The sequence below is a fragment of the Artemia sp. Qi Xiang Cuo genome, chromosome 13 (assembly GCF_049724085.1).
Source record: "Artemia sp. Qi Xiang Cuo chromosome 13, ASM4972408v1, whole genome shotgun sequence".
Taxonomy (NCBI): Eukaryota; Metazoa; Arthropoda; class Branchiopoda; order Anostraca; family Artemiidae; genus Artemia; species Artemia sp. Qi Xiang Cuo.
In genome coordinates this window covers 67,662,067-67,678,632 of record NC_142806.1, presented here as the reverse complement: position 1 = coordinate 67,678,632, position 16,566 = coordinate 67,662,067, and the positions used below count along the sequence as shown (strand labels likewise).

The 16,566-nt window shown below is 35.2% G+C and overlaps 1 protein-coding gene across 1 annotated transcript; it reads right to left on the bottom strand.

Annotated features, from left to right (window-relative positions):
* Positions 1–1,325: 1,325 nt before the first annotated feature.
* LOC148945582 (uncharacterized) lies at positions 1,326–7,596 on the bottom strand. The gene is made up of 2 exons (XM_089099277.1): positions 7,545–7,596; positions 1,326–1,773 (listed from the first exon to the last, which is right to left on the bottom strand). The coding sequence occupies exons 1-2, from the start codon at positions 7,551–7,553 to the stop codon at positions 1,420–1,422; spliced, it is 363 nt and encodes a 120-aa protein (XP_088955403.1). The 5' UTR covers positions 7,554–7,596; the 3' UTR covers positions 1,326–1,419.
* Between the last annotated feature and the right edge of the window lie 8,970 nt (positions 7,597–16,566).

Sequence of the window (16,566 nt, the reverse complement as noted above, 5' to 3'; positions counted from 1 at the left end):
GTCTAACCCTCTTGTCTTTGTTTGATCCCTTTTCCCTCCCTTTTGTTCATTCAAGCATTTTAAGTTCCTTCCGAATGCTTTTACTCCCTATGACTCTATTTTGTCCCTTTCACAATTCGTAGTTTTTACCAACTTGGTTTAGTTGCCTCCGGCCAATCAGATTTTAAAAAGTTCACTACTTGTCTAACAAAAATAAGGAATAAAGTGCAAATATATCAAAATGCTAACCAATGAAAAAATTAAAGCGCGTCTTACATAGAAAGAAAACTACCAATGAAATATAGGAAAGTTTTCTTGCTTTTCATTTTTGAAACTTTGTTTTGGTGTAATGAGATTCTTTGGTATAAAGGATATAAAACAACCTGCTGATTTCGGTTATGCAAGGTTTAAAACAACATAATAAAATTTGCTAGTTTACTCAAGCTTCCCCCTCCAAATAAAAATAAATTTTACAATTCCAGAAAACAGTTATGGGACAGTGATATACTGTAATTTTTCCTTTTCTTTAGTCCACAAAGGATTTTGAAGAAAAATTTTTCTACAAGTTTCTTAGTTTGTCTAAGAAGGGTTATCTAAAATCTACAGTGGGCTGTGGTACCATAGCCCCAGCAGTTCCGACAATTTGAAATATCTCCGAAGTTTGGAATGCAAACTACTCTATTGGTAATTTCTTCTTAGCTCACAGAAGTAAACAGAAGTTTACTTCTGTTTACTATGTTGGAATGTAATTCAAAAGCGTTTTTTTAGGAACTGAAGATGGCTTGACGGAGGTCCCTGCCGAAATATCTGCTTCTGTTCTTTTCGCTTCTTTTTTGTTCACTGGCTGGTTTTACCCTCGTTTCCTTGGTTAATACTATATTTTAATTTTTTATTTATATTTTCTCTGTTTGCTATACGTGAGGTAGAGTCAGTGTGGTATTTAAATATATTTAACCATGAATCTTTCATTGTAGATGATGCTGCTTAGCCAAACTGCGGTTCTGGTAGTAAAATCTTGTGATAAAAGCCAAAAGTAGGGGTTCTTGGAGATGTATCTCCCAAAGATATGGATATTCTTAAATAATGTTCAATTTTATGAACAAACAAGAGAAATTTTTCGACACTTATTCGCCTACGTCTTCTTCTTCTCAAAATGACCTCAACTCCAGAGAAACAGAGAGCTAAAGGAGAACCAGCCAAGTTTAAATTTATTTTTAGCTTAACATTGACTTCTTTAAAGTTTCTTCTTATGTCAATCGTCCCAGAGGCTCTACTGCCAATAAAAATATCTATAATCATGTCAAGTTTCAAAAAGCTAAATAAAAGGATAAGAACAAGAACAGATCTACAGTACAAAATTTTAATCAAAAATAAATTAGCTCCAATACATCTGATTTTTGAATTATAGTTGAAGCTCAGCCACAATGACCAATGATAATATTAATGATAAGGTGCATATCTATAGTACGGATAACCATATCTGTAGTAAGGACGATAGCTCCCAAAGCTATAATCCCGGTAGGGATAGTAACTATCATAAAATCTATCTATTATGGAACCAGTTCCAGTTTCAGCAGCTTTCAGATCTTCTTCGGTTTGACTTTCCGCATCATAGACGTCTCTTCTTAGCCTATAACTATGAGAATATACCGGACGACTATAATCTGCTTCGTAACCATTAAGTTGTTGACGAGTAAATGTCTCTAAGTCAATACTATGCACTGCCGCAGCTGACTGCACGAGGGCTATCTCTTGCGCTATTACTACAGCAATCCCAAGTAAAATAAGAAAAATCTAAAAAGAAAAACGAAATTTAACGTTAAAGACATTAATGGTTTAAATAAATACTTGGTACTTATCTGATATAGCACCTATGTCAAGTTTTTCATCCATTGACGCACTGTCGAACCGGTTTCTTCGTTAGTTTCATTCAGCTTAGCGTGAAACAAGACACAGAGAAGTGACAGAATAGATGGTAAATATACAATTTGGGCTATATATTTCAATATTGGGGGGTGGGGGTGGGGAAGGTAAAGTATTTGGACAGTGATAAGTTAGAAAACAATTCTTAGAATATGCAGAATAATTGTCCCTAACACATTTTGCATGCAGACCTGCTATACTTTGCCCGTCCCCCCTAATGTTTAGATTTTTAGCCCAAATTTGTTTTTAAACTATTATATTTTCATCATATTTTGTAATATTTCAATAGGAATAGTCAGAGAAACAGGTTCTACTTAGATGAAGAACTTGACGTAAGCGCTATAACAGATTATTTGAAAAAAACTACGTTTTCTAAAGAGTTAAAGAGGCTGAGTCACAAGTTCGAACCTTAAAACGTACAGGGATTAAGAGGTACAGTTGGGGGACTGCCGCCCCCCAAACCCCTCGCTTTTGCAGCCTCTTTTGTTAAGATTTTTATTTGGGGGGGTCTTCCGCCCATCACAACCCCCGCTTTTTCCCTTGCAAAGAAATGCTTTGCAACATGAATGAAGTCTGCTGGAATTTTTTACCGTAAGAACATCCTATTGCATCTTTTTGATTAGAAATAGTACTGAGCCTGTTTGCTGGATTTTTTTACAGAAGATTTTTCCCTAACCGATAAGAAGCTATAATGTGATGAACTTGGAACGACCAACTGATTGCAGGCTATAGGACTTAAAAAACCTTAACAAAAGAGGCTGCAAAAGCGGGGGGTTGGGGGCGGCAGCCCCCCAACTGTACCTCCTAATCTCTGTACGTTTTAGGGTTCGAACTTGTGACTCAGCCTCTTTAACTCTTTAGAAAACGTAGTTTTTTTCAAATAATTTCTGCACGTTTTTTTACAGTTTATTACTTATTATTGCTTGACTAACTGTTAGCTGATCATGTCTGGAGTTAAAGTTGGGGGGCTGCCGCTCCCCAAACCCCCCGCTTTTGAAGATTCTTTTGTTAAGGCTTTTAATTCCCGAATACTCAAATCAAATGCACAGTAAGATTTTCTTTTTTCAACTTCTCTTCGAGCATGCGGGTATACGGCATGTTATCAAAGCAGTGGAGACTTACCTGTAAGCTGAAGGCCGATTGTGATATTCTTCTGGAGACGCCTGTCGAGCCGAAGGATTTAATAGATTAGATTTAAAAAAGAAACTGAGTTTCTTTTTTAAACTTTAAATTTAATAGATACTACTTTAAATTCTATATATAAAAAATTTACTCCTACGGGGAATCGAACCCGGGTCTTCCGCATGACAGGCAATAATAGTGACGACTGTACCATCAGAGACTGTTGATAATTTATTTTTAGTCTCTGCAATCTATTTTCGACGCAAGCAAATAGAAAGTAAGATTTTCGTTTTTTTCCAAAAAAAAACTTCTGGGAAAGGGCTGGAATTTTTGGAAGCTTGCAGTCGGTCTCGTCAGGTTAAGAGGACTATTTTGATCTAATTTAATAATGAAATACTATGCTTTTAGGAATTTCAGAAATTAACATGGGCTCTTATAGGAAAACGAGGTTTTTCGTAAATTTAAATTCGGGAGATAATTTTTTTGGTCTGTAAATATCAAAAGGCCCTAACAGGTCGAATTCCGCTTCGAATGAGTCCTCATTCACCCGGATTCGTTGCCAACTGTGGCCTGTAGGCGTGGCTAACAAAAAAAAATAATTTGATGAACATTAAGTGTGTATATTTGGTTTTTGGAAAACAGGAAAGGAGTAATCGGATTAAGCTGAAATTTTGAGGAATAGCTCCCAGGCCCTAGGAAAGCTTATCCTCTAAATTTCATCGGAAAACGTTAAAGGGGGGCTGTGGTGGGAGGGTCTAAACTTCCGGCCCATTTTCCCCCATGAAGATAAAGTCGGAGGGGGGTGAACTTTTGTATGTTTCTTAGTTTGAGCTTAGGCTACAGAATGCAATCACCGCCGTCTCTCTGCGACCACTAGGACCGGAAATTACTTAACATTGTGGTGGGTCGCCTCTTTAAAGAGGCACAAGTGAGCCTCCTTGATAAGTACCAAACTCTTTTCAAAAGAAATAGATTTTTAAATTCTTTGTTACAAAAGTTTAGACTTAATTCATATTATTACCACCTGTTTTGATTTTGCTTTAAGTTGTTTTTTTTCCTTGCAAATGATCATCATTTTAGGTATCTGGTCTTTATTTAACTTATTAAAGCTTTCTATAATATTTATCCTTTTGTAAATTTAGCTCACTTATGAATTCATCAATTAAAAACGATTACGTTAATCAACGGACATCACTATTTACGAAGCTTAATTAAATGGTAAGAACTAAACAATCAAGCAATGATTGAAAATGAAAAAAAAGCTAGAACTAAATCTTCAAAAAGATAAGAAAAAACATTGACTTTAAATTTACTAGTTTGATTTTGAATAATTATAGTTCAATGTATTTCTTATATTAAAATAATTATTTAATTTTACAATTTATAATAATTACCCATTTTTGTGATCCATTTTCAATTTTATAATCTAATTTCTATTTTTGATCCTCATTGCAAATGTTTCGCTAAATTGTTGTGTGATTTTAATTAGTCTGAGACAGTGGTTCTCAAACTTGTTTAAACACTGTACCCCTTTTTACCCACAACACGTTTTGGGTATCCCTTCTCAGTTACCTGTACTAAGTAAACCAGGGGCTGATCCAGGATTTTTTTAGGGGGGGGGGGGGGGAAGGAAATACGTTGATCCGATAAACATGCATTGGGAGCAAGTTTAATTAACGTAAATTTGCGTTAATTAAGTAAATTACACTATTTTAGACTATGTTAGGGGGGCGTGCCCCCCCCCCCCGGGAATCACCACGGAAGTAAAATATTCAAAAATATAAATAAAATTGCCAGTCCTAGAGTTAATGGCCTGTTTTATTTTTTGTTGGCCGGCCGCGTACCCCCTAAAAGTTTTTGCGTATCCCCAAGGGATATGCGTTACACAGTTTGAGAGACACTTAGGTATTTAAAAACCTACTTTGAGCTAGACTTCTTCAGACAACAAATCGACAGTTAAAGATATAATTTTAAATACAGGATATAAGTAGGAATAGAACAATTAAAAGACTTTGAAGGAAATAGAGATAAATTTAGAAGGTGACACAAAAATATATTTAAATTTTCGCTAGAATAAACATTCTGTTGATTGACTTTTCCAAGAACTAAATGAGAAAATTTCATTATATGTTTGGCCAAAATTATAGAAATTAATCTTTGCCACTAATTTTAATACAGTCTCAGTTTGATAAATTTCTTTGACAAGTTTAAAACGCATCAAACAATTCGTGGTTACCAAGTAAGTAAGGAGTAACTTAGCCTTTTAGTAACAGGAACTAAAAACAAACTTTTAAAAAAATAGATACATAAAAATAATTAAATTTTTATGCTGATTCTAAATATATAAAAATCCATTAAGTTTAATGTTAACCATCAAAAGCTCCGAGCTGAGCAAATCTGCCTGATTTTCAAAGCCGGAGAAACTTCCCAAAAAAGTAAAGAGATCCTAGTGAAAATCGCACCTTCTGATTTAGCATATCAAAGAACCCTACTGCGGCAGTTTCAAGCTCCCATCTGAAAAATGGGTAATTTTGAAATATTTGGCATCAGAAACATCAGGGATATTTTTAATTTGTTTTTTGTTGTTGTTTTCTTTGTTCTTCCCATGGACGATTTTATCGAGCCAATGGTCGTGGAAGATCGAGAGAGGGCTCAATTGGACAACAGTTAAACGTTCCAGTTCCCTTTTCAAGTGAAAAAAACAAAATTGGAGGGCGAATTACCCCCTTCCGCTCTCTTTTCCTCAAAGTCGTTTGATTAAAATTTTGAAATAGTCATGAAGTTTAGCATAATTAAAAGTTCCAATAATTAAGCCTTGCGGGATGAAATAACCCCTACATTCCACGGAGGAAGGGCTGCAAGGTATGAAATTTGCCCAATGTTTGGACATAAAATTTGTTATTAAGATGTATAAAGACATTTTTGTGGGGGAGGGGTAAATTTTCTGGCGATGGATTTTATACGCTTGAATTTTTCCATTAGGAGGGAAAATTCTGGGGACGAACTTTCCAGGGAAAATTTTACACAGGAGAATTGTTCGGAATTGTTATGGGAAATTTGTTTATTTGCCTTGCTTTCTTTATGCCGACTTCATTTAGCATGTGGAGATTTTCTTGACGAATTGTCCGGGGGAAATTTTCAGTGAAGTTGGACTTATGTGGGGGATGCTTATGTGGAGGGGGTATTTTACTCAGGGGAAATTCTCCATGGGTGAATTATTACCGGGAAAAATTATCCACGAGGAAATTTTACACCGGAGGAACTTTTTTTGGGGGGAGGGAGGATTCCCAGGAAATATTTCCACATAGAAAGGATTCCACAATAACATTCAAAACAATAAGAAATGAAATAAAAACAATTCTTTTTTCAAAAGAAAGTATGCAAAGGAGAATTTCTCAGATGAAATAGTCTTCAAGGAAATTTCTTAGGACAATTTTACATGTGAGGAATTTCCATGGAGCAATTTTTTTTTTGGGGGGGGGGGGGGAATTATTCTTGAAAGAGAAGATAGGTTCCTTGGGATTACTTGAAAAAACAGACATAATTAAATTATTCATTACCACAGCATTTGACGAAACTGTCAAATTGGTCAAATAAAACCAAATATTGGCATTTGCTTGAAAACATGGGAAATGATATAAAACCTGGAAAATTGTGGAAAGAGGGGGTCCAAATTAGCCACCGCAATTGTAAAAATTTTTTTTTACAATTTTAAGACAACTGAAAAGCATAGTATAAGCCCCTAATTTTCATTCTGAGCTTTTTGTTTGGGTTTTAGTATTTTAGAGAGCAAAACTAGACTGAAAAATTCTAGAAAAAGTCAAAAGTTAATTTAGGTAATTGTTAAGCAAAATTTTATCTATAAACCATATCCAATATAAAAAGAGCATCATTGATAAACACATATTAAGGGACAATGATTAACATAAGATTTAGTTCACGTAAGTCAGTTATTATTCAGAAAACGACGAGGACAATTTTTAACATATTATTTTTACTTTTTGTTTGTATTTGAATATTTCAGAGAATGTAACTCCACTGCAAGATTCTCAAAAACTTCACAATATATAATAAGCAATTTTGGTGCATTATGCTAATTATAAATTATGTGTTAAATAAAAACAAATTGAATATCTTATAGTAATATATGAGTTTCTGTCTCAGTTTTATATGAACAATACAAATGACTGGTGCAAGCAGTTTTAATACAGATTTTATGCTTTTTGGTTGTATTCACATCTTAAAGTACAATACTCGCTGAAGGACTCTGGAAAGTTCACATGTTATTTATTTAGTGCTGCCTTAGAATGAATAAAATACCCAATATTTTTTTTGGGTATGCCCTGTAAGAATGACAAAAATACCTTTATTTACAATACCCAGGGTTATTCTATGGAAGAAATAAAAATGGGTAGAAGTCACTCAATGACTTAGCAGTTGTAGTAAAATTATATAAAGCTGCGATTCAATTTAATATGGTAATTAAATGGTAATTAAAAATCACTGTTCTTAACACTTACAAATTTCATTTTGAACTTATTGCTTTTATCTGAGTACTTCAAAGGGCAAAACTCGACTGAAACATTCAGAAAAAAATTCTGCCTTATATACAAGTAAAAATCACCAATAAAGTCAAAATCATCTCACCATGAAGTTCTGGGATTTATGTCTAAGAACTACGTAATAAGATCAGTGACTTCTATAAGCTAATGATTTAAAAACAGTTCCAAGAAATAAAGTACAAGCAGGATTTTAAACTCTGTTAAATGGATCAACCGGTTTGTGGTATTAAACTTCTATTCTTAGCAAAATGCGTTACTTGTCTATAGAAACCGAAAAAACAAAAGTTTGATAGCATAACATTATTCCCACGTAAAGACATGGAAACAGAAACATATCAAAAGGTATAAATGTGATATCGATATTGGGATGATTTAATGCCAAGGTTGGTAGAAGTAGGGATAAATGGTATCCTAGCCTATGCAAGTTCAATTTGGGAAAGCAAAACAGTAATGGTTACAAACTGCTGCAACGTTGTAATTATAACAATAAGGCTATAACAAATACAGTATCTGCTCATAAAATGATCCATAAGTTAACCTCGTACTGAAATAAAAATGCGACTGCCAGCCTTATTGATAATGTTAATGTAAATCAATGACAGCTAGAATCGATAAAAGATAGAATGGTTTACAGGAGGGATGTTATTGATATTAAAAGTAAAATGTCACTTTTTACTACTGTCTGGAGTTAATTAAAGCAGAAATTTAGAAAGACTAAGTGCCTTTTCAGAAGTTATGGCGTGGGTAGACTCTGGGATAAGAATTTGAGAGAATTTTTTCCAGAGTAGTTGTATATGAGAATTGACAATCTAATATTTGACAATGTAGAAGAAGGAGGGAACAGTTTTAGGAAAACAGATTGTGAAGTAGCAGATGGTCTCTTAGAGAGGAAAGTTGAAAACACAAAGGGATACTAGTGAAAACGCTTTTAGCTTCGTAGAAAAGAACGGGTTTTTTGGCAAGAAGTATCTGAGTGATACACCATATGAAAATACGAAGAATATATGGAAAGTATAGAAAGTACTAAAATGTAAACTAAGGAGTTACAAAATGGGTACCATGGATAAAATTGCCAAAAATTTGGAAGGCACAGCCAGCCGGAATAAAAGTAAATCTTATACTGACATATTAAAAATCGAGAGGGATTAGTCAATTTGAACTTGTTTCAGCTAAAGTTAGGAACATGGCCTCAATTTGTGATAAGATTAGCGGTAAGCTTCTCAACAAGAATTGATTCAGGAAAAATAAAGAAGTTGGTGATAATTTGTAAATTAAGGAAGGTTTGTTTTACGAGGAAGATTTAGAGTGAATACTTAAAGAATTAAAAATTGGCACTCCAATCCTCATAGCGGGGAAAATGAGTTTTTAAAATATGGTGTCGGAAATATAGAAATAAACTACTAAAGATTATGGTCATAAATTTTTTAGAAGGGGGAGTTTTTGGGATAGCCTTTCTGGGAAAACTTTAATTTAACCCCTTTATAAAAAAAAGGTGATTAGAGTACGTATGGTAATTATAAAAGGCACTTGCTTGTTTTCTATATGACTGAAATTACGAAGTGTTGGGGTACTTTTAGACTTCGAGATACTAATCCGAAAGTCTTAAGGAAAGAATAATGCATTTCTAGGAAGCGGAGAAGATGTGACAACAAAATTTTAACTCTTAGATTAATAATTGAGAAGAGCCCGAGACATTTGATGTTTATAGTAGTAGGGATGGGTAAGAAGGTCTGGACCCTACATAATTTATGCATTTTTTTATGGTTTTTCTCACTGAAGATGTTTTTTCATGGTTTTGTTCTGTTTGATGGTTATATGATGTAGACATCTGTTTGTTGATGTTTCTTTGAAGGTTATGAGTGTTAGTCAATTTATTTGTTTTTTTCTTGGATGTCAAAATAAGTTCACTTCAATAATTGCTGGATGTAGACGTCTAGTTATTGTATGTTTCTTTGTTTGTTATGAGTGCTGGTCAATGTATTTGTTGTTTTCTTTTATGTCAGAATAAGTTCACAACAACAATTGCTAGATGTAGACATCTTGTTATTGGATGTTTCTTGGATGGTTATGGGTGTTGGTCAATTTATTTGTTGTTTTCTGGGATGTCAACATAAGTTCACATCAAAAATTGATGAATTATTGATCGACTCTAACGGGACAGGATCACGTGTCTCTTTCTAAGCCAATCAGGGATTCGGAAATATTAACGGGACAAGATTGCAGTGAATATAAGGAAAGCATATTTTCTATAGTTGTTATTAGTGTGTGAATAGAAATCAAGGAGTGAGAACAGTTTGACTTTACTCATTAAGATATATTGTAATAATGAGTGGAATGTTTAAACTATTAGAAGTTGATAGTGTAGTTGGTGGCAATGATACAAGAGCACCAAACATTGCGGTGGAAATCACGAGAGGATCACGGCTTTGTCTGGGATGGATGAAGTATATGCAAGATATGTGATATCTTTGAGCAAATTTAAAATGGATGATCAATTATGCTTCGCCGCGAAAGTTGATATAGCACACGTGAATAGACTTCAAAGTGCTTTAAGTGCATTAGTGAGGCATATCGAAGATAATAAGCTGTATCGCTAATTGTATATTTGTAATATTATTGTTGTAATTATACAATAAAATTGTTTCGGCATCGGAAATGTTCCATGTCTCTTTGTTAGAATGTCAGGCTAACTAATTCTGATCACTCTAGAGTCAGCAGTGAGAGGGATAGGATAAAAAATGAATAAATTTGAGAAAGAGAAAATTGGATCGAATATTGTGATTATGGAAAAACATATGATTCTGGAAGATGATTTTCAAGAGTTATCCCTTCAACGGAAGATATTCTCAGGGGGAACACTTGGCAATATAATGAGAACTGATTCTACCCCATTGGACTATTGTATAAGACTTTTACGATGTGACTCAAATGCTTATACTCAATTTATTGATATATTAATTGAACAAAGAAGAATAATATCATGGATGTACTTTTGAAAACATTACCAAAGATTCAATGTAGATGGCTCCCCCTTAGAAAAAAGTAGCGTCATAAATTTACTCCTCTCACCATTCCTTCCTTCTGAATTTATCGAACGAGGATCAGCTTCGGTTTTGCTGTGAGAGAGCTTACATTGGAAACCAAAAATGTTATATACATTTCCACTATGCACATACACTCTTGGCAGTTGGTCATCATGTGAGAATTGTACAATTATTGATGACTATAATGAAAAGTGCAAATTATGTAATCCTTGTAAATTACATAGAGGATATGCACTACAAATTAAAGGATGTAATTCATGTCTTGAAGAGATTTATGACTCTCATCCTAGAGGGTATCTATGTTCAAACTGCCACTATAAAAAATCTGATCACTGGGAGAATGCTTATCCTGTTAGGATTCGAAAGAATCTCAAACGTTATTTTAGTTTATTTCTGCAAGATTGGTATCGTCGTTGATTTAAATTATTTTGGGAGGAAGAATCTGGTCTACGATTCAACTGTTGGGGTAATAAGATAATTTGGTTTCTACGTCATCGTTGTGACGACCCTGCCTATTATGACTATAAACCTAGTGATTTTTATTTGACAGATACCGAATGTGATTCACCATTTGAAAACACTATATGTGACATTGCTTCAAATAGACAGATTGAAACACGTGAATTTCATAATATGAATACAAATAGTATAATTGACTATACAAAGAGGTATGACAAGAGTGAAGTTACAATATACTGTAGAAAATGTGACCCTGATTTTGCAGCCAATCAAGATCAATATACAGTGAATTCATATTATTCACCGGCATTAGTGGTTCACGACAGTTGCCTATACACCGAAGAAGAAGAAATCTAAAGTGAAGAATAAAGACATTGTTGTATATACATTTTTCATTTATTATTCAACAAATTCACATATATTTTTAAGCATGTTACTCGTAGGGCACTAAAATCAATATTATACAGGTCTGAGAGGATATTTTCCACCATAAAGTTGTTCAGACGTGGATTGTCTACAGAAATGTTTGAGAAACTGCTTGTAAGTATAGCCGCGACATCGGAACACAAAATATAGTACTGCATGAAAGTGACAGCTTTTAGTCGTCAGATCCTGCACTCTCTTCTGATTTTGAATAATACTTTTCCTACTGCTCTCAATATAGTTGCTGATGTGTGTTGTACAGAATGTGTAGGGTAGGCCAAGAGGATCTAAAAATGCTATATTCTTTGCTGTTTGAAAGATGCAGAACCAATGACCTGTCTGCACAGTCAATGGACTGTTATCAACAATAATTAGGGTATTGTTGGCACTTTGAATTTTTTCTAGAATTTCCGAGGGCAGACAATAGGATCTTTATTTGGACATTTAGGCGTCCATACTAAATACATTGATTAATTGACTGGTGTTCATGGTGCCAAGTCTAGTAGAACATTGCCTTCGGGAGGGATTTCCCAATAGGTTTCAAAATGATTTAGGGGGATTAGTGCGATACTCTCCGGTAATGGGTCGGAAAATGTACACTCTAAACGCACACTCCCCGTAAATACTATACTCATATCCTGGGTGCCAGACAAATCCAATACAATGATGCCATGGGTATTTGCAAACATTTCTTCAGTTATACCATTTTCAAATAGTTGTGAATCATGATCTAGGGCTTGCATGGTCAACTCATACAGTGTCCTATAGGATTTATCAAAAGATAGATTGTAGAGTGGGATTCAATTTACTTTGCAGACAAGAGATGAAAGCCCAAGCATTTCAAATATATGTGGGCAGCCAGTCCCCAATCCTATTGCACTAGCGCTTTTTACAAATGCCAAGACTAATTTTGACGGAATTTCGCCATTGATAAAGGATGAGTCGGTGAAGGTGCGTGAGCCGGTGGTAATGTGTTGGTAATGTTGATTAGTGATCGTATGAGGAACAAGTAGTTTAATATTAGTACCACTGGCTCTCAGTTTTTCCACTGCCAAAGCAACAGAACTCATAACCTGCTGCTGGCGTACATGTAATATTGCCGAGGTGAAGGAGAGAGTTACATCCGGATTGGCAGCAAATTCTTTTCGTAAAACGGAATCGGATAGTGCAAGCGTCAATTTTTTGTCCACTTCAATATTTGACGGCAGCCATTGGAGCATATTAGATATCTCATAATGTATATTTCAAACTAGATGTAATTCACTACTTGTAGCATTTTTAAGTGCATCTTTGCTGTTATTATTAGTATTATATTCATATCCATTGGAGGTGCCTCTCAATTCCTTGTATGACTTGGGTGTCATCAGCATGAATTGAATATAGCTTGTATAATTTGAGAGATTGTTGTTTGTGCTTACCAACGTGCCATTTATGTAGACACTGATTTGACGAAATAAATTATGTAATATACAATTTTCATGGGATATTCTATCGGCAAGAATTGGCAATGTATTATCGGATTTGCGTACTTTCATTCGTAAATCTATAAATGTCGAAGACATGTCCATAAAGTAGTCTTATTGGAATAAATTTGAAAGTGGATATTATCGGAGAGGGGTTGTTGTGAACAAAATTGTTCATAGTGTCCCAGTTTTACACTCACATCAACATTTTCTGCATTGAATACATTCAATGAGGAGGTGATTGAAGGTTGGGAATCCTTATGCGGTAGATATGACACCTTAGGAAAAGAAATCTAGTTTCGATCTAACAATTCTCTTCCTGGGGCTTCTTCATCTACTGTTTACAGTGCGTGTCGACTATTTCCTTCTTCCCTCTGACAGGGATGATGTCTTTCGTTTCTGCCCTGAGTAGAGACTGATGAGTGGTGCACTGTTTCTCGACCTTTTTAAACCTTTTCAATTTTGTTTTAATCTCTCACCAAGGGTTCGAGCACTGGACCTAAGATTTTCCAAAGCACTTTTTTTTAAATCCTTGCCAGAGCTCCAATCGTATAGTGTAGAGGATGCAAAATCTGTCGCAGCCGGTACAGTATGTTTGCTAGCCAGAGGTAGTGCAGAGCGAAACAACTTAGCAAACCAAATGCCAAGACCATAGCCAGACATTGACGAGTGACCTTTGTAATAGTCCATTCCATTACCCTGTTGTCTTGGGCCAAGAGTTTTAATATAGCAGTCAATATCAAAACACATGAATACCACTTTTCTATTAGAAATCTTGTTGTTGAACGATGGGCTGAAAATGGCATGTAATCACAGCCAAACCTTTTGATATTGCCAGGGGATCACATAATTCAGTTCTTAGTGTTAACTGACAGAGTTCCAAATAGGAAGTGTTTATGGGGATATGCTGAAGATGCTTTATATAGTAATGGTGAATATGTTCTTGATTGGTTTTTCTTTCAAGAACTCGTAGGAGGGAAAACATTGCTATTGCCAACCCGGGATGTTTCAAAAAATGAAGCGTAGAGAAATATAAAAGTGTCCGTGGAGAAGGCAGGCGGATAGTCAGCAAAAATAAAATTAGTGTTTTCAGCACTTTTACCATTGATTATATTGAGCTTAAAGCCAAGAACATCCTTTGTATTATCATTGAGAATAACCTTTTCATTGGCAATGGATGAACTAATGTATATCTTGCCCTCCTTCTTTGAATAGTTGAAATGAAAGGCTCCTTTCTTACGCGCGGAAATTATTTTATTGATAGAACGACATAAATCATTCATACAGGTGAGTTCTTCATAGGGTAATTCAATAAATAGATAATTCATCCAATTGATCTTTTGAATTCGTTCTTGATCAACTGAGGGTGGCGGCCAATCATAGGGTCTAATTTTTATATCATATTTGCGTTCCTTTCTCAGAATATCATATTTATTTTTGAGAATACAGTCGACAAGAGGCACTTCATACGCGCCGTCGCATTTGACGGGGGGGGGGGGGGGAGAGTTTCGTCCAAAAATCACTTGTTCTATTCAAATCATTGTAGAGAGGATCAGAAACATTGGATATGAAAGTCACATAGGAATCCTTGGGCATTGTTAATGTCTTCAACACTGACCCAAGAATCAAAATCAGAGTTGTATCCTAGCGAGCGAACACGCAACTATCTCCTACCCCTGCCTGCACGGCTCTTTAATATCTTTTGAATTACATAAATTTCACTACTATTTTTATCTTTTTGTAGTTCATATTCATAAGAACCGCCGAGGATCTCATCACCTCTTGTGTCTCACAGTCGATATGTCGTGGGTGTAGTGTCTAGGATTTTGGTCACTTTAAAAAGTTCAATGCTCCATAAATAAATCTCCTTTTCAAAAATATTGGTGGTTCTATTAATTTGAAAGTATCACCCACTTTGAATTTCTTCTTTTTCTTCTCATTACCACTACCATTGGAATATTACTTTAGAAAAGTATCAAATGTATTTTCACTACAATGAACGTCCCGAGGGATAAAATTGGACAGGGATCGATATGGTCGTTGGTTGTATATTTGCATGATCTTATCTAAATCATGAATAAAAGCAGCAGTATTTTTCAGTGTACAATATCTTGAAATTAATAGACGAATCATTCTTATCAATCGTTCTGCCAGTTCAGCCTTTATCGGGCTGTGACAATGATAGAGCGTTGTATTATATTTCAATAGAATCTTTTTCACATGAGGATTAACAAATTCGCTACCGCGATCCGATTGAATTTTTCTATAGCAATCCTGTTCAAGAATAATTTCTAAAGCACGAGCAACTTCAACACCTCTCTTTGATTGCAATAGAATGGCAATGGCATAGCGACTAAAGACACTGATTGCCACTAGAATATATCTGTAGGGTGTATTGTGACGCAATTGAATCGTGTCTAAAGTTAAAAAATCAGTTTGCATTATATGCAGAGGGAAAAAGGCTTTAGTTTGTCGATATTGTTTGCCATGAAGCCTGCGATTCCGATGCAGTGTGTAACTCGGTTCATTTTCTAGATACTCTTTTGCTTTTTTTAATGTGGTGACATCTATTTCAGAGGCAACTTTAGAAAGCGTGGTGGGGGAACTTACACTTCCCGCTTCACCAGTATTTTCATAGACATGTTTCAGAACTTCAGCCATTTTGAACGCACACATGTAGTGTAATGTCCACTCCCCTTTCGCACACTGGAGGGTGAATCAATCCGTCGTCGCTTTTGTCTTTCAGCCACTGGTGTTATAAAATCATTGCTGGTGCTGCTGCTGCTGCTAGTATTTTACAAGATTGAATGTTCTTTTTTTTTAAATGTTGGTGTTGGCGTTGTTGCAGGACTATATTCTCTTAGTTTCTTTAGAATTTGATTATTGCCAGTAACACTTTTGGGGAAGTTTGATGCATTTAGAAGTGTGTATAGATTATTGTCAAATGGTAAAAGCCCTTTACGATTCGTCACCATATCACAAATTAAATCAACTAGATTATAACTTTTTCCCTGAATTATAATAAGTTTCCCTGTGCTATCGACTTGAACTTGATCACGATCAGTTTCCAACATGAGATATGCTAATACTCTTTTGCTCTGTTCTCCATAGGTCACTGGAAATAGGTTTCCAATTGATGTTACTATGGAATTCAATTCCTTCTCCTTTGATTGCACTGCCGAATCTTCAGGAGATGTTTCCTGTTTAGGGGGATCTTGGACGGTGACAGCGAGTCTCTCACGATAAGGTCTCTGCTTGTCCACACGTCGCAATGCATCTTGAAGTAAATCTAGCTTTTAATCAACGGCAATATTTTCGTCAATAATGAATTTGCTTAGATTGTCTTCAAAATGTTCCACGGGTGAGAAGACGAGTTCAAATGGGCTTCAACTTATAGGGTTTAGCCATCTAGAGAAAACTTTTTACAAGTCCTGCAATTATTGGCAGTAGGAGTGTAAAAAAGCTACCGCCCGCTTGAAGGAGACATTTTCTTGAAAAAATTTTTCCTTTGTATTTCCATGCCCATGCATGTACAGTAAAAAGATGTTGCTTTGTCTGATGTCCAACATCTTCTGACAAGTGTACATTGCC